The sequence below is a fragment of the Asterias rubens genome, chromosome 10, assembly GCF_902459465.1.
Source record: "Asterias rubens chromosome 10, eAstRub1.3, whole genome shotgun sequence".
Taxonomy (NCBI): domain Eukaryota; kingdom Metazoa; phylum Echinodermata; class Asteroidea; order Forcipulatida; family Asteriidae; genus Asterias; species Asterias rubens.
The window spans coordinates 5,949,418-5,967,206 of record NC_047071.1 but is presented as its reverse complement, the minus strand read 5'-3'; the positions used below and the strand labels follow the sequence as shown (position 1 = coordinate 5,967,206).

The window sequence follows — 17,789 nt, the reverse complement described above, 5'->3', positions numbered from 1 at the left end:
CGAAGGGGCATCTGAAATGATTGAAAGATTGTGTCACTGACGTCTGCATGGTTGTGTTTTGTAAAAGGTTTTTGTGAATAGTCATGAGCGACAAAAGTGGTTACACCAAGCAGGAATTTGATCACAACTACTTGTATAGTACGTAGTCTTAGCCGCACGATTAACCAAGTGAGTTGAATAGCAGTAGTCGCCACTCGACAAGCAATCAAAATTCACAATTTCTCATGAGTTGTTCCAAAAGATATGGTTACGACTACATTCCAAAAGATATTATATGGTTACGTTCCAAGCTACGCAGCTACTCGGCTACGTTTACGTTCCAAGATACGCTTAAGTCTACGTTCCTTCAAGTTACACTATAATATCAAAAGGTACGTTTTCAAGCCCGAGTCAAGATACGCTTGTAAACGTTCCAAGATACGCAGCTACGTTTACGTTCCTAATTGCTACGCTTACGTTCCAAGATATGCTTACGTTCCAAAAGATATGTCAACGTTCCAAGCTACGCAGCTACTCAGCTGCGCTTACATTCCTAGATCTGCTTACGTTCCTTCAAGTTACGCTATAGTATCAAAAGGTACGCTTTCAATCCCATGTGAGGTTACGCTTACGTTTCAAGATACGCAGCTACGTTTACGTTCCAAGATATGCTTACGCTCCAAAAGTTATTGTTTTGTTCCAAGCTATGCAGCTACTCAGCTACGCTTATACACTCCAAGATACGTTTAGGTTAGGCTATAATATCAAAAGGTACGCTTTCAATCCCGAGTCAAGCTATGCTTACGTTCCAAGATCTGCAGCTACGCTTACGTTTCAAAATCTGTCTCAAAAGGACGCTTTTGAATCCCTCAAGATTTCCTTCCCCCAAGATTAAAAAACTTTCACTGTGAATAACACAGGGCCCACCAGTTAATATCTGTTTGCCAGAAAATACTGTACAAAATTTCTTTACTATCCAAAAATTTAGTTGGGCACTAGCCACAAGTCTACAACATTTCAAATTTAATTAAAAATTGGTTCAGTAACCAGTTTCTGCTAAGCAATACTATTTTGTGCTAAGCAAATTGTTGTGCCAATACAGGCTTCATGAAATTGGGCCCTGTCACGTCGGGAGCATAACCCCACGATCGCATTTCAAACTGCATCATGGCAAAGCAGAAGTCTGTATCTGGATATTAATTAAGCTTGGGCGGTTCCTTCGGTTACCCGGTTCTACCCAGTTCCAAATTGAAAACCGGACCGGCGGTTCCACTCTTCTGTTGAACCGGGTACCTGCTTTTGTCGGTTCCGATTTTAAAAGACCGAGTCCCAACTATAAAAGGCTCTGTGGAGCCGATCCTGCGACGAACCGGCTCTAGAAATTGAGGCTTGATGTTGAAAGCGGTGACCGCAGATACAGTGTGCAAAGGCTTCAAGCCGACATGAGTATCAACTATCACGTGTGGCTGCATACACAGTGCACAGCCCCCTCCAATGCATAGGCATCTATACATGTATATCTCATACATATACATGTACATGTACAGAGTCCAAAGTCCAAATAGACAGCACGTTGTGATTGGCTGCCGATATATCCATATTCATAAAAGCTTGCCCCATGCACAAAACACACAGTACTGTATGCATGTACATGCATGTACAGGCATGTACAGTCATGTACACTTGTATGTACAGAGACGACACACTGCATGCACTACGGACGTACTGCACTACGGACGTACTGACGTACTGCACTACGGACGTACTGCTACACAACGGACGTACTGCCAGCTAAATCAAAGACTTGTTTAAATGCAGGGAGAATAGGTGCTCGGTGGCACGATGTCTGATTGACTTGGGGTGGGTATTCTGGTATTTTCGTTAAAAATAGATCGGCTCCAATTGTGTGTGTGTGAGCTCGGGACCGATGTCTGATTAACTTAGTTATTTTCAGTTAAAACAGATCGGCTCAATTGTGTGTGTGAGCTCGGGACGGGCGGTTTATGTTTTATATTGAATTGGAACCGGGTATGTCTCAGAACCGAGCTTTTTTTCGGAACCGGAACCGAGCCCCAAATTTCTGGAACCGCCCAAGCTTAATATTAATATAAAGGTTTGTGGTGTTATCGCAAACCTTAATTCTATATCGTGTTTCCACCATGCAAAGTTTCAAATCCTACTGATCCATATTATTATACTCCGATAAAAACGTATACCCACACACACATGAGTATAGCAAAAGTCATGCAACGCACTTTACTGCATGCATTGTACACTGCATGCACAACACTGATTATTATTCATGAGCCAACCGCTACGCAGCCTCTGATTGGCTCCACCGGAAAGTCGGGGGAGATTTGTCGAAAAACAATAAAAAAGTTAAGACCCATGGTGAGATCTTTTATCAGAGAAACAGAGCGCCCGCTAGCGTTCGTTCATTACAAGCGTGTACAGTTTTTGCCGTGCACAGATCGGAACGTTGGTTGTGTGTAACCGCGCAACACCAATGGTCTTGGAACCAAGACTAAGTATCACTCTGTATACTGGGTGACTGGTGGTGTTGTACACAATACATGTACCCCGTTTGATTCTGCAGACATTAGACTCTTGATGAACAGAATGTTGAGATCTGAGATTCCCCGAAGAAAAAACTGACTTTGCACAAGACAAATCCAAGATGTTGTCCTGTCTCGGTGTTGGCTGCAATTTTAGTCATGAACAATGTTTATCATTTACTTACTCATGAACATGATATAAACCGTAAAAATCAGTGTAGCCAGACTGTTTTACCTGATACATGGTCTTGTTAGCAGAATTTTATTCAGATATTTTGGGAATGATTGGGGAAAACATTTACTAAAGTAAATGAAGATGAAAACCATGATTCAGGAAATGAGCTAAATAACAATTTCACTCACTTTCCGTAAATCACATTACTAATTTTAAATCCAATACAACCACGTGGAAGAAACCCAGAAATGCAGCATTTGTTGCTAATCTGCAATTAGAAGGCCTTAGTAATGTCAATGGAACCAGCGAAAGGCAAGTCTCCAGTACAGCAGAATAGACCGATCCAGTAGGCTCCGCCCACGACGCACGTGTGAGCAAGAACACGTGGGGTTCTCCAATGCCTTTCTGCACAACTCTGCCGCGCGCACCAAGCATACGCGCACGCATGTCGGACCTTAAGTCGGCGCTTCGTTGCGCTGTGATTGGTCAATACGCAATGGGGCGGAGCTTAATGGATCGGTCTGTTCATCAAATGAAGTTTATTTTGTTAAAAGCACTGTTACATTGTTTTTGGATCATCATCAGTGTCACTGTCAAAGGAAAGATTAAATGAAGTAAATTTCAATTTAACCATAGAGCGACGACCAATGCTCTATGCAATAACTTAAAAAAAGTAATGTATCTATAGGTGATTTTTTTTTCACCGAATTAAAAAAATACTGACTACACATGTACAGTGCTTAAACAGATCGGTGTACTAGGATAATACCAAGAATTATTGTTGTTATTGCTGCAATGCAAATTGAACACAGTACCTGATGGCTGCTTTGTGCGGGTCTTTCATTCACGGTAGTAGCTTGTGCCTGAAGACTAAATTGTAGCCCAAATGGATTTACCTACATTGTGCCAACAACAGAAAGAAAAAGAACATAAATTTATTCAATTCTTGGGCTTTTTATTACAGAGATTTGTTGGAATATAATATGTTTAAGTTCATTGATCAATTTTTTTCAGTGACAATTAATTCAAAATTACAATACATAAAACACACCAATTTAGATTGTATGCACCGCATACTTACGTGTTCCCTGTTGGGGAATGTTACTGTTGTTCCAGTTTTACGGTTTTTTTTCCTCCTTTGATGGAACAAAATTATAACTTTGTATGAATAAAGAAAATTATCGTGCAGACTTCTCACAGATATATTGTAATGCGTTATTCAATGTTTTGGGAAAAAATTATTTAAAATACCAGCAAACTTTGACTTCAAGAGAGTACAACATTTGACTTTGAGGGTACAAAGAGCAGACTCAATAGATCTATTTGAAATAATGTACATTGTACACTGTGTGACTTGAAACTGCACTCCTCTATTGTCACTCTAGAATAGAAGTTTGATGCACCTGAACGATCATGTACATTATACATGTACAATGTAGGTACATTGTATGTTGTAGAATATAAAAAGTATGTTGTTTAAAATTTGAAGGCTAGCTGATGGTGGAGGGTAAGTATTCAAATAAATAAATAAATAAGAGAATCAATGTGTGGTGAAGAGGTTTTCAACTAGTGGTTTAACGAGGCCAACAAGGCCTGGTTCTTGATTATTTTACCGAGACGAAGTCGAGGTAAAATAAAAAGAACCAGGCCTCGGCAGGTTTAAACCACTAGTTGAAACCGATTCAACACACTTTGATTTCCATTCATAAATACCTTTTCGGTAAAAAAAATCATCACTCTTTGGTCAAAAAGTAAAATAAATGCAAAATTATAATTGTTAAAAATGATTTTTTTCAACACAACATCCCTCCAGCTATGAAATGGTAAAGCCCTCCGCCGCCCTCAGGTAAACAACTCCTTTTTAGGGAATGCTGTGCGCGTCGACGCGCATATCGCGTGATGTGGCACAACTGTTTCAGCCGTTGCTCTCGACCGATAGGAATGAAGAAACTGTCTTATAAGAACAGGTGCAAGGTCGCGTGTCACGCCCATGAATTAACACTTTTTACCGGTCATAAACAAAGGTTTATACACATCCACATGACGCGCTCTCCACCAATAGGAATAGCGAAACTGTCTGAATGTATTTATTAATACAAACATAAACATTAACAATCTTTTTAAATTTATGAATATTGACACTGGTTTTTGTTTTTATCTTTTTTATGGTGGATACTCGGTAAAAAGCTTGATTTTGCCTATTTTATATGGGTGTCTGAAGTTCAAAACTAGAGATAGCCTCCCCCATTTTTATGGACAACACTGGCTTCAGATAATCATCCCCCATGCCCGCTCCCCCCTTTGTTACACCACTGATTAAATGTGTTTTTCTTTTTTCATGTTAGGAAGATGTTTGTTGTAATAGGTTTTGACAAGGACAATTTTTTCTCCCATTTTTATTGTGCTGTAAACAAAATTATTGTCAGGTTAAAAGTCTTTAAAGCCATTGGACCCTTTCGGTAAACAGTATTGTCCAAAGCCACACTTCGTGTATCACAACTTGTATACTTTATATAAAATAACAAACCTGTGAAAATTTAAGCTCAATCGGTCATCGGAGTCTAAAGAAAATAACGGGAAAACCCAGACTTGTATCTGCACGTTTCGCCGTGTCATGACATGTGTTTAAAATAATTCTGTAATTCTTGATATCGGGAATTGATACTGTTTTACTGTTTTCTCAAAAAGTAAATTATTTCATGGAATAATATTTCAAGAGAAGTCTTTCACCACTGCCTTCTGTAAACCCTGTAAGTTATTTGTAAATCTGTGAACTTTTATTTTGTTTTCTGTACCCAAAGGGTCCAATGGCTTTAAGAAACAACACTTGCGCACTTCAGAGATGCCAAGTTTAGAGGCCAGCTATGCGTGAGATTTTTCAAAGCCTACCCCCCCCCTAAAAACGGAATTGCAACCCCCAAAACAAATTGTTTTCTAACCACAAAAACAATCAAAACCCTCTTCAGTATACTTCAAACTCACATGAGGTACACAGGAGACGTTGCTGGTTAATGTTGAGGTTAGATTGTGTCAGATTATTTCCCCCCAAAAGATTAATTTTCGGCTAAAAATTATGCTCATGACTTCTGCCTTTAGTTGAAGAGTCTTCGCTCGTGGAGCGCATTGAACAAATTTGCTAAAAGAAATTGGGACAAACTTGTGCGCAATGTTACATGTGCGTTTTCTGCTCTGCCGAATTGTCTGCTTAATCTTCTGTGAGAGCAAAAGCGTGCGCAATCTGCAAATTTGCGCTATGTTTATACGGCAGCTCAAATTGATGATTCTGATAAACTGTGTGCAATCTGAACATTGTGCAAACTTTGTAGATTGCGTTTTTTGTGCACACGTGCGCAATAATGGCAATGCATTGTCGTTATTTTTTATTATTTTCTCCGGTCTAGCCCCAATGCGTGAGAAAATGGTTGCAGCGCATGTGAGCGTGAGACAGACCCCTGCCTAATGCGTGATTCTCACGCCTAATATGCATGAGACTTGGTAGGTCTGGCACTTGTTAGCTTGTTAGAATTTAGGGGGTGAGATGAAAACCTGGAAACCAGTCAACTCACCCCCCAGAAAAGTTGCCCACTACAAGTCGCCCCCTCACTCACAAAGTCGCCCCCTCACTCACAAAGTCGCCCCCTTCTAAAAGTCGCCCCTCACAAAGTCGCCCACTAAAAACCCCTGGTAAAGTCGCCCCCTACGATTCCCTACTTCAGTGGGGTGATAGGAATCAGTTATGGTTTATTTACTTTATTTCCTTGTTTTTATTAGATCAAGGGCCTAATTTATGTGTTTAATTTTATTAATTGTCGAAATCAAGCATCTGAACAACACTTCTTATGACAAGGGCGTTTTTTCTTCCATTACTCGCAACTTCGACGATCGATTGATCTCAAATTTTCACAGGTTTGTTATTTTGTGCATATGTTGAGAATGAGACACCAACTTAGGCTAGTCTTTGACAATTACAAATAGTCTCCAGTCATGCCAGTGTCTTGTGGGGTCCACACTATTGGTAATGTCAAAGACCAGTCTTCTCACTTAGTGTATATCAACATCAACATGTATGCATAAAATAACAAACCTGTGAAAATGTGAGCTCAATTGGTCGTCAGAATTGCGAGATAACTTTGAGAGAAAAAAACACCCTTGTCATACGAAGTTGTGTGCTTTTAGATGCTGGATTTCGAGACCTCAAATTCTAAACTTCCTTGAGGTCACGAAATCAAAGGAAAAGTTTCCGTACCCGTATGGCGCCACCACTTTTTCATTCGATATAAAATACATGTAATATAGGAACTTATTTACCTGATTGATTTATCCCTTTATGTAAAAATGAGTGAAAAAGTGGTGGCGCCATACGGAAAGTTATCCAAATCAAATTCGTAGAAAATTATTTCTTTCTTGAAAACTACGTCACTTCAGAGGGAGCCGTTCCTCTCAATGTTTTATACTATCAACCTCTCCCCATTACTCGTTACCAAGTGAGGTTTTATGCTGATAATTATTTTGGGTTATTACCAATAGTGTCCACTGCCTTAAACTCTATGCTCTTAGTCTTAGTCTTACAGATGTTACAATACATGTCTTACTTATTTTAATTTCTTAAGACTTAACTTAATTAACTTTTAAGTAATTTTGGAGGCACTATGTTCCATTTGTCATCCACTGACATATCCATTTAATAAGCAGAAGACATTTTACTTTTTAAGTATAAATAAAAGGAAGGAATTTAGAGCTTGTTGCATACCTTATTGAAACTTGGATCTGCGAATCAAGAATTTACATGATGATGATATTTAATATCATCCATCATCATGTAAATTCTTGATATGCAGTCTGCATGCGGAAATCGCAAAGCAAAGCTTACCTCTTTCGGCGTGACACTTGTACGAACTTTATTCCTGCTGTACATGGTCACGGTGTCAAAGACAAGCTGAAGGTTTATTCATTTGACGGAAATATTTGTTTATCACATGTGAACTGGAACTTGAGTTTTTCAAAGCAAAGTTATGATTTCAAACATTGAGTTGACAACCATACCCTTTTTTGCAGCGCGCCCTCTTTACACACAGATTCCTAACTGTGAGCCCAGCCCTTTTCGAAACTACAACTTGGGCTTGACATCCGGCTTTGAATCCGTTTGGTCGAAAGCCCACATGTCACCTTTTTGGAAGAGTCCAGACCATGCTGAATCCGTAGTTTCGAAAAGGGTCAAGCGTAGACTGGTACCCAATTAAATATTGGTCGTGTCTCTCACCACTCCACACACAACAACAGAACCGAAAGAAAGAAAAGTGATTATTTTGTGATGAATGATTTGATGTATCAGAGGCAAAATTATGTGAACAAATAACAACAAAATTCACCGTCTGAAACACGAAATGGTACGCTCTTGGTTAAACAGGGAACGCAACCACTCCTTTTATTGTAGAATCCTTGAGAACGGTAAGTATGTTTATTTAAAAGTCTTATTTAATATAATTTTAATTAAAGCATAGAGTCTCTGTCCTTACTCTATGATTAAAGTAAATTCAATTTCAATTCACACAAAAATAGGACATCTACTACTAGAAATTCTATTTATTTCACATAACAATCATTGATAAATGATATACTTGGCCCCTTGGCCTCATGGCCCCTTGGCCTCATGGCCTTGGCCTCATGACCGCCGCCTTGGTTAATGAAATGTCAAATTTTAGTGTAAACTTTCCGTAGAATGGTGCCACCACTTTTTCACTCATTTTTACAAAAAGGGATATCTCATTTAAGTAACTGAGAATGATTAGCGAGTCTGTCAAAATGGCAATTTTGTTTGTGTGTGAAAAGTAGAGCCCCTGTGAATAACTTACCATTTGATAATGTTTCTTTTCCAAATCAAACGAGGATTTAGTTTTCTAGAATAATACAGATTAATAATTCCAAAGAAAAAAAAAGGATAACTTTGCTTATGATTCAACTCGGTCCCAAGTCAACTCGGTCCCAGTCAACTCGGTCCCAAGTCAACTCGGTCCCAAGTCAACTCGGTCCCAAGTCAACTCGGTCCCTATGGTTGACGGGAAGTATGTTTTCTTTGAATTGGATAAAAAACAACTAATGTTTTTTTACTTTGTACATGATTAGGGATAAGTGTGCACATGTTCGGGGTACAATATTTGATGCCTCCAATAGCGACCCATTTGTTTCTATGTTCAACATTTTGAAAATTATCGATTGTTTTGGCCAAAAAGAAATGTCTTCAAATGTCTCTTTGCTTTCAACCAGAGTATTGTTTTCTGTATGGCTCTCAACAATTCATTAACTGACAAACATTAATAATTGAATTTTCTTTGATTTCTCTTCAAGTAACTTACATTTAAAATTGAATAAAATAAAAACAGTTCTATAAAAAATTTCAAGTTAACGGATCACCAAGTTAACTTAAGAATTATAAATATCCAAAATCTACTAATTAATAATAATAATAATAATAAACAAGACTTAGAAAGCGCATTTTACAAGATACAATTAAAAAACTATTAGAAAATTAATGTTTGGTCCAAAATAAATCACAAAATATATTATTGTTCAAATAACTTGGGTTAATTTCGGTCGCTCCCCGCCCTCCCTTCCGCGCGTGCAAGCTTCCCTGTCTTGGGACCGAGTTGACTTGGGACCAAGTTGACTTGGGACCGAGTTGACTGGGACCGAGTTGACTGGGACCGAGTTGACTTGGGACCGAGTTGACCGGAACCCATAACTTTCCGTATGGCGCCACCACTTTTTCACTCATTTTTACAAAAAGGGATGTCTCATTGAGGTAAAATCTCTCAACGTCCTTTTTGTCGACTGCCACAAGAAGTATATTTTCAAGAATACTGGAGGGTGCTCTTTCTTTCATGCTAATGTGAGAAACCAAAGTACATGATTTAGAATGTTGTCAGCTTTCCTATAGTACCATTTTGAAATAATTCACATGAATAAAAACATAAACTGTCGCAAAGCAAATTTATAGAGAAGGTGCTTCCAGAAAAAACATCAAAATCAGGTCCATGGTCAAAGGCAGCGTGGCGGCAGTGCGCGTTTCGACACACCATGTCTGCGCAAATTGTCCTTTAAACGGACGTGTCCCCTGACCTAAAAATGGCGTATCAGCAAACATTGTGGCGTGAGTGATGGACACCAGTCAGTGAAAGATTGGGCAATTCGCTGATACACATAAAATAGACCCGAATGAGAAACACTTGGCGACTTTCTCACGGGGATTTATTGGGTTAAATTTGGAGAGGGTTAAAATAAGTTATGTTCCGATTGCCCTTTTGTTAAGCTTCTTTCCATTGTTGGAGGTTACATAGGGCCTACCTGTTTTAAACTTAACTTTTATTAATTTATTTTAAAAGATATACAAACAGATACAAAAAATAATAATAATAAAAAAAAGGTTTTCGTGCGAAATTTTAAATAAGAGATAGGGCTAGGCCTATTTGGCAATGTTTATTTTAACCTTCCAAAAAAAAAAAAAAAGGCTTAAAATTTGCGTCATAATAAACAGAGAACTTCAGAAGTAAACATAATTACTCTAAGAATTGATATTAATTTTTATTGAAATTCTTTGTCACTATGTTAAAAAAATTGTTTTACCACACAATTTCCCATCTTTATTAGCATTTGTTTATTGACATAAAATGTAACTGGGGGCTGTATTGCAAACACCTTCTTTTTTCGAACGTAATAGTACAACCGATAATGACAAGTATAAGAGCAAAATGACAACATTTCAAAAAAAATGTTAGTGGGTCTACATCATTTGTATAAAATGTAGTCACATCTCGCCACATCATGGTTGCACTAACTTTACTACTACTAGAAAAAATTGCTCCCTTAAGCCTTATAACTTATAACATAGGGCCTACTAACTATACAGGCCTGTCTAACATTTTGGGCCTCCTTTTTAACGCTAGATGTTTTCAAAATTGTCTTTTTGATAGGTGAGCATTTTACGGTTGTTTGTCATCAATAACATCAGTTTCCTTTGTACTAGTACTAGCACAACAAAAACTTTCCCTACACATTTAAATACATTAATTAATATTATTATTATTATTTATTTGGCATAAAAACACATACAAAGTATACTGAACAAAACAAAAGCCAGGGACATATTGCTTGCATTGTTTTTTTGTTGAGTTACTCATTCAAAAGCGTCTTTAAAAAATGCTATTTTCTACTCGGTACTCACTGTTGTTTTTCTGACACAGCGTAAGTTCCTTGACTTCTCAATAATGTTCAAAGCTTTAATTTTTGGTCACCGGTGCTGTACCCGCAGGTACCAGAAGAGTGGATTGGCGAGCCGCACCTGAGCTCGATGAGTCAGACTGAACCATTCTGTGAAAGGGGTGTTACAAGGCGTAACACCGCGTTGTGTCAGTATTTTTATGTCCAGCCATTTGGGTGAGCGGAGGCATTAGAAATGGACAGCACATGCACTGCCGCACTGTCTTGTATCAGGTGTTTAGATAGTTTTCCCTGTCCAACTCCACCATCATGTGCTTACTTCACCATTGCCCTCTTTATTCCAGGTTTGTTCTACAGTTTTAGTTAACGATGGCCAAAAAGCAGCAGTACCTTGACCTTAATCAAAGTTTTTATGTTGGGTCTCGGTTCTGTGATCTTCAACCCCTTGGGTTTGGTGGTGGGGGCCAGGTGTACTCGGCTGTGGATGTGGAAGGGGACAAGTGTGTTGCCATCAAGAAGGTTATCCTGGCAGATCAGAAAAACTGCAAGGTACAATCTAATAATAATAATTTTAACACAAGACAAAAAACTTTTAAAAAAAACATTAATATAAACAAAACTAGAGACTCCAAACACTGTCTGCAAAAGAAAGTGTTTCATATCTTGACCGAGTATTCCTGCAATTAAAAATCAGATCATTTTGAAACATTTTAAATTTAGAAACCTTACAACCCTAAACTGGTTTTGTGTGTAGACAAATGATGGCCGTCCACTGTTACTGGACAGCCATCATTTGTCTTTATACAATACATTTAGTCTTTTAGAGTTTTACCCTGCTGTGAGAGAAACTCTTTTTTTACCTAAACATTATTTCACTTTTTTGTGTGTTGAAATAGGCAATAGCACATCAATATTAGCTGGAAATATTTTTTTTTTTTAATGATTAGATATTACTTTTCATATCCTATAGTAAAGGTATGACTAATTTTAAATTTAAACACTGTCAACTCACACAAACAGGTTGCTCTTAGAGAGGTTCGAATCCTTCGTAAGCTTCAGCATGAGAATATTGTCAAGATCCACGATGTCCTCTCTCCACCAGACAGCGATCATGACAACGTGACCAAAGCACCAGCAGTGTACATAGTGGAGGAGCTGTTGGATACAGATCTTCGTCATATCATTGATGGAGGTACTCTAACCAAGGAGCACACAAGGCTCTTTATGTACCAGTTACTGCGGGGCATCAAGTACCTCCACAGTGCTAATGTTCTCCATCGAGACCTAAAGCCAAGTAATCTTCTTATTAATCTGGAAGATCTAGTTCTGAAGATAGGTGATTTTGGGATGGCCAGAATTCTTGATCCCGACTACTCCCACAAGGTTTGTCACACTGTCTTGTTTAATGTAGTGAATAATGAAATAATGAAGGAGTTTATTGCATTTAGAGTTTAAGTGTATGGGTGCGTTCGATTAGCTTCCCTGGGTCGACCCCGATCTGCCCCTGGTACAATCAAATAGCTTTGACGTCATTCCAGGGGTTCACTCAGGTCAGCCCTAGTGTCTTGCTTGTGGAATAAGTCGCAAGACGGCGAGTGTGATGGTTTGATTAGCTCTTGTCAGGGGCTCACCCGAATGAGCACCGCGGGGTCGACACAGGGAAGCTAATTGAACGCACCCTATGTCTCATTTGTCAGAGTTGCCTGAGGTAAAAACCTATTGTTTGAGGTTAGAATGCTCAACAATCTTCCACAAAAGTCAGTACCAAGCCACCATTCAATGATTCATCTTTTCATCTAATTTCATCCTTAATGGAAACGCTTCATTTACATGTTCCTCTTGGAATACTGATAAATAGTTTGTTGCTATTACATATTATAACACCCCGTACAAATATTCTGCCTTTTCATTGGTTTAGAGCACGTCACACGATATGTCTTAGTTTTACTAGATGGCGGCCATGTGATAGTGCATCATGGTCCAATTTCGTAGAGCTGCCTAAGCACAAAAGGTAGCTAAATGCAACAAAAATTATGATCACCAGCCCAAGTACTATTTCTTCAATACAATCACTGACTGGTATCCTGCTGATCATTTTCATTTTTTTAAAACTGCTTTGCACTATTTTCTGCATTAGCAGTTCTATGACATTGGGCGACAGATCTTAAAGCCATTATACACTTTAAGTTCACAGATTTACAAATAACTTACAGGGTTTACAGAAGGTAATGGGGAAAGACATCTCTTGAAATATTATTCCATTAAATGCTTTACTTTTCGAGAAAACATTAAAACAATTATCAATTCTTGTTGTCGAGAATTACAGATTTATTTTAAACACATGTCATGACACGGCGAAACAGGCGGAAACAAGGGTGGGTTTTCCCCGTTATTTTCTCCCGACTCCGATGACCGATTGAGCCTAAATTTTCACAGGTTTGTTATTTTTTGATATCAGTTGTGATACACGAAGTGTGGGCCTTTGAACAATACTGTTTACCGAAAGTGTCCAATGGCTTTAAGGCATTTTATGTTTAGTTTTTATTTCTTTTTAAAGTTCGTTCTTCAGAACATGATTTTATTATGTAATGTTTGTCTAAATGGATTGATTTTGTCATACACAGGGTCACCTGACTCAGAACGTTTCAACACGATGGTATCGTTCCCCTGAGCTCATTTTCTGCCCCTCTGACTACACCAAGGCCATCGACATGTGGTCAGCTGGATGCATCTTCACTGAGATGTTAACTGGTAAGCCAATCTTCCCTGGTGATCATGACCTAGAGCAGATGCTTTTGATCCTTGAGGTGATTCCGGTGCAAGAGGCCGACTTGGTGGAGGTAGAGGATTCAATCCCAAGGAAGATGCTTAAAAACTACAAGGGCTCGCCCCGCATTGCCTTAGCTGATGTGCTTCCAGACATTGATCCAGATGGTGAGTTCTTGTGTTTCAAATACATTATTTTGTTCATTAAGGGTCAGTGTTTTCCACAGACGTTTTTGGGCGGCTTGACGTCATCTGATTAGTGCCCGTTGGTATGACGTCATCATCGGCCTTCAGTCTGTGGACATTATGATTGCGAGGGGGTTTCATGTAAGTCCCGGCTATAAAGAAATTACGATGAGCCGAGACGTCCTGTTTTTAGGAACGATTTAAAATATCAAATGAATTTTTCTTAGTTACCTGTTCATGTTTGTTGAGTTGTCATTTGGCCTTTGAGAAAGACTCTACTAGGGTGGAAACGTCAGGCCATTAACTATTTTTTTTTATTTTTTAAAACAACAAACTAAGAAAAGTGAATACTGACATTACAACTGGCTCATAATTTTTTCAATGACTGTTGTGACCAAACTTCAAAAGAAATGCTCACTGAAAAAGTGTTATTTAACTTTCAGATATCCCTCACAGAAACAACTTACACACAATTTTTTTAGCTTATATTCATCTTGTTCTTTAAAAAGTAGAGATGATCTTGACACTTTGCGAAGCACTCGGGAGCTGCTTACGACAACCTTTGCATTGGAAGTATTCAAGATCGTTGCAATCTTCACCTATTTATTAGAGCTCACACCTCATTGGTCATTGTTTATTAATAGCAAATACGCTGACCAATCACTCTTTACGTACAATAAAGATCAGACCAACGAAGCATGTATTGTACCTGTTATACTTTTGTATAACTCAACAACGCTTGAAGCGGTACTTGTTGCCTGGCTGGTCAGTCGGTTTAGTGCAAACGCAATGTAGCGGTTTGGCGGTCAGCGAGCTCACCAAACTGGGCCTTAGTTTGAGTGAGCGCATGGCGTAAAAAAAATCTGTCTCAAAGAGAACTTTTACATGCGATGCGCGCTGCATTTAAGTTGTGTTCCGTTGTCTTTTTTTAAGTTATTGGCAGGGAGCCAGTTATTTTGGCAGGGCGGCCAATTCTTTGGCAGGGCAGTCTTAAACTTTTGGAGGGCGGACACCCAAGTGTTGAGAACATTGTGTGAAGGTGAAATAATTATTGTTTTTTTGTGTTTTGGGGTGGGGTTTTTTCAATTGATACTAATGATAGTTGTGGTTCCTATTTTTTTTCCTTTGTAGCATTTGACCTCCTTCAGTCCATGTTGACTTTCAACCCAATTGACAGAGCCTCTGCTGAAGAAGCCATACAACACCCTTACCTCAACATCTACTCATGTGCCTCTGATGAGCCTCAGGAACTGGACCCCTTCCATGTGGAGTATGAGGTAGACAACCTGTCTCCAGTGACTCTTCGCAAGATGATCTTCAGTGAGACCCAATTTGTGATGGAAGTTGAAGACCAGCCTTGTCTTAACTCTCTGGAATTGGCTGCAACCAATGATTTTAAAGATGACTACAACTGGAAAATGGAGATGTTGAGTTTCTCTTCTCGAGACAACTCTGATCTAGAATCAGGGGAGGACATTGAGGAAAAAGTAGTCTTGGATAAGACTTCACTGAAGGCACCTCCCAAACATCTGCTTCCTGCCAAGGAGGAGAATAATGAGAAGAATGAGAACGAAGCCAGCGAAAAATCAGATGAGGACTGTAAAGAGCATAAGCTTCTGCTTTGGGAGCAGGACATGGCTGCAAGGAGCTCTATGAAGGATGTACAGGAGAAAGGTGCAACAGAATCTGACGGAGAATCAAGCGAGAAATCTGAATCAGAAGATACAAAATCTGAAAAAGAAGTGGAAGAAGATGACTTATCTGCCCAAAAGGAGCAAGTCTTGGGTTCAGTAAGAGATTCTTCTGAGAAAAACATCCAAGGGCCTTCCCCTAAATTTGATAAAATTACCATTTCGAAGAAAATGGAACAACCTGTTCCAGAGGCCGACTTAATCAACAACCCGTCTGAAAAGGCAATCGACGACAAGCTTCAAAAGGAGAAACAGGAAGAGATCCCTGCAGATGAAGGCACATTGGAAGTACAGCTACTGAGTGTGCGGAGAAAGGAACGTGAAAATAAAGACCTGCCTGACGTACATGCTCCCCAACTTGCCAACAATAAGGTGCTCTATGACGAAGAAAAAACACTTCAGAAATGCCTTGAGAAGTCTTGCCAACTTGTAGATGCGAAAGAGAGCCCAAAGAATATAATGTTTTCCTCAAACAATCACGGCTTAAAACTTCAAGAAAAGTGCATTGTGGATAATCTACCCCCACAAGTGGCCTCAAGCTCCAATGCAAGAGAACTTTTATCCATGACCCAAAGGTCCCACACGACCCCAGACAGTGTATTGCCAAGACCAACAGGTTTTGATGAAGTGCTATTTGTGGAAATTCCACGAAATCCGGGGATCCTATCAGGATCCCCACACTCACCCCAGAGACCAGATGGTGATAAACCTACCTCTGTGCATAGTCCTAGATCCAGGGGGAGTAACTCACCAAGAGAAAAGAGTGTCAGACCTAAAAAACAAGACTGGTTTTACATGCATAAAGGCAGTAACCACTGACTCAACCAATCTTGTTGTTATAGATGTACATGTATGACCACAACTCTATCCAAATCAATCCACAATTGTATAATTCTGACAGGTAGAACTGTTTTCAATAGCGGCCACAAGTGGCTTGTACTGAAATGCCCATTAAAGGATTGGGGTACTTTTTTTTTGCACAAAACACAATGTCCACAGACTTACATTAAACTAAGGAGATAATAGTATTAGAAGGCTTTCTTTAAAATATTACTTGCTGAGGTGCTGTAGTTTTTGAGAAATAAGTAAAACAATGTCACAACAACAAAAATTTGCGCAGTTTTTTAGCATGTCAAACGTATTTACCAGTTTTTGTATTAAATAATACGTATTCTAATATAATAATTTATATTCTAATATAATTCTAAAATAATATTCATCTCACTGAGATGATTTTTTTGTTGTGGCATTGTTTTGCTCTTTCCTAAAAAACTACACCTCATCAAGTAATATTTTAAGGGAAGCAGTAATTACCATTATCTTCGAACCGTGTAAGTTTAATGTACATCTTTGAAAATTGTGTTTGGTGTCCTACAAAAAGTACCCAAACCTTTTAAGGTTTGACCTACACGTACATGTACTTCCATTCACCAAGGAAAGATTATGTCCCAATATGAAATGTTTCAATGCAGTATGTTAATATCCCAATTTCTAAACAAAAAACTTAATTTGCTGTTCATCGTGTTTCTGTTGACATTTCTACTGAAGCAAATTTGATTAAAGAAATGAACATTACAGAAATGAATGTTCTCTAAAGGGTTAATAAAGTCATCTGGGATGTTTAAGTCAAGATAGGCACTACAGTCGAGTTATGAAATATTCATGTAACAGATCAACGAGTTGTTTTCCCTTGTATTAACAACAGGGCAATATAAAGCTATACTTAATAGTCAAGCATTTACAACTATAAAACTTGTCATTTTTGTTTCAAGAAAAAAATGTCTTTTAGTTTAGTTTGCTTTTACAAGTGATGATCTCATTCTAGAGCATGTACTCCATTGTGTTGTAGTTTTGTAATGCTATTGTTTGTTTTTGTACTAAAATGCTTTGTTTTTGATATGTTTTGCTGTTGTGTTGGGTTTTTTCCAAGGCATATCCACTGCAAGTCCTGCTTTTTGATTTTGCCTCCACTCTAATTTTTTTTCCTAAGATGTCATTCTTTATCTGTGAAATGGAAATAAATGGTAGATTGAAGTGACAATGTGAGTGTTTACAGAACTATTAGAAAATCAAAAAGTCTATGGGATTATGTGACTGCAGTTAACTTCTCGGTAGAATCATGAATTATGTCAAGGGGAAACTGAGCAAAGTACATGTACCTGTTCAGTTTTGTTAACTGCCAAATAAGCTCTTTGTAGTTACTTTAAATGTTGACAGAATCCT

The 17,789-nt window shown here is 38.5% G+C and overlaps 2 protein-coding genes across 4 annotated transcripts in view; one reads left to right on the top strand and one right to left on the bottom strand.

The window, feature by feature from the left end:
- LOC117295961 (leucine-rich repeat-containing protein 49-like) overlaps positions 1-7,760 on the bottom strand; it is a 37,318-nt gene extending 29,558 nt beyond the window's left edge. For all 3 annotated transcript variants that reach the window (XM_033778773.1, XM_033778775.1, XM_033778774.1), the window contains exons 1-2: positions 7,580-7,760; positions 3,525-3,605 (exon numbers count right to left, since the gene is read on the bottom strand). In XM_033778773.1, the coding sequence (XP_033634664.1) occupies positions 3,525-3,605; positions 7,580-7,624 (126 nt within the window). In that variant the 5' untranslated portion in view covers positions 7,625-7,760. The remainder of the gene's footprint in view (positions 1-3,524; positions 3,606-7,579) is intronic.
- A 238-nt stretch (positions 7,761-7,998) lies between these two features.
- LOC117295814 (mitogen-activated protein kinase HOG1-like) lies at positions 7,999-16,911 on the top strand. Its single transcript, XM_033778576.1, has 5 exons — positions 7,999-8,157; positions 11,268-11,472; positions 11,944-12,306; positions 13,548-13,857; positions 15,007-16,911. The coding sequence occupies exons 2-5, from the start codon at positions 11,293-11,295 to the stop codon at positions 16,383-16,385; spliced, it is 2,232 nt and encodes a 743-aa protein (XP_033634467.1). The 5' UTR covers positions 7,999-8,157; positions 11,268-11,292; the 3' UTR covers positions 16,386-16,911.
- Positions 16,912-17,789: the final 878 nt, after the last annotated feature.

Excerpts from the sequence above, each read along its gene's own strand:
- LOC117295814 (XM_033778576.1), top strand. The coding sequence starts at position 11,293 with ATGGCCAAAAAGCAGCAGTACCTTGACCTTAATCAAAGTTTTTATGTT. Across the intron at positions 12,307-13,547 it reads ATCCCGACTACTCCCACAAG|GGTCACCTGACTCAGAACGT; the intron begins GTTTGTCACACT and ends TGTCATACACAG. Across the intron at positions 13,858-15,006 it reads TCCAGACATTGATCCAGATG|CATTTGACCTCCTTCAGTCC; the intron begins GTGAGTTCTTGT and ends TTTCCTTTGTAG.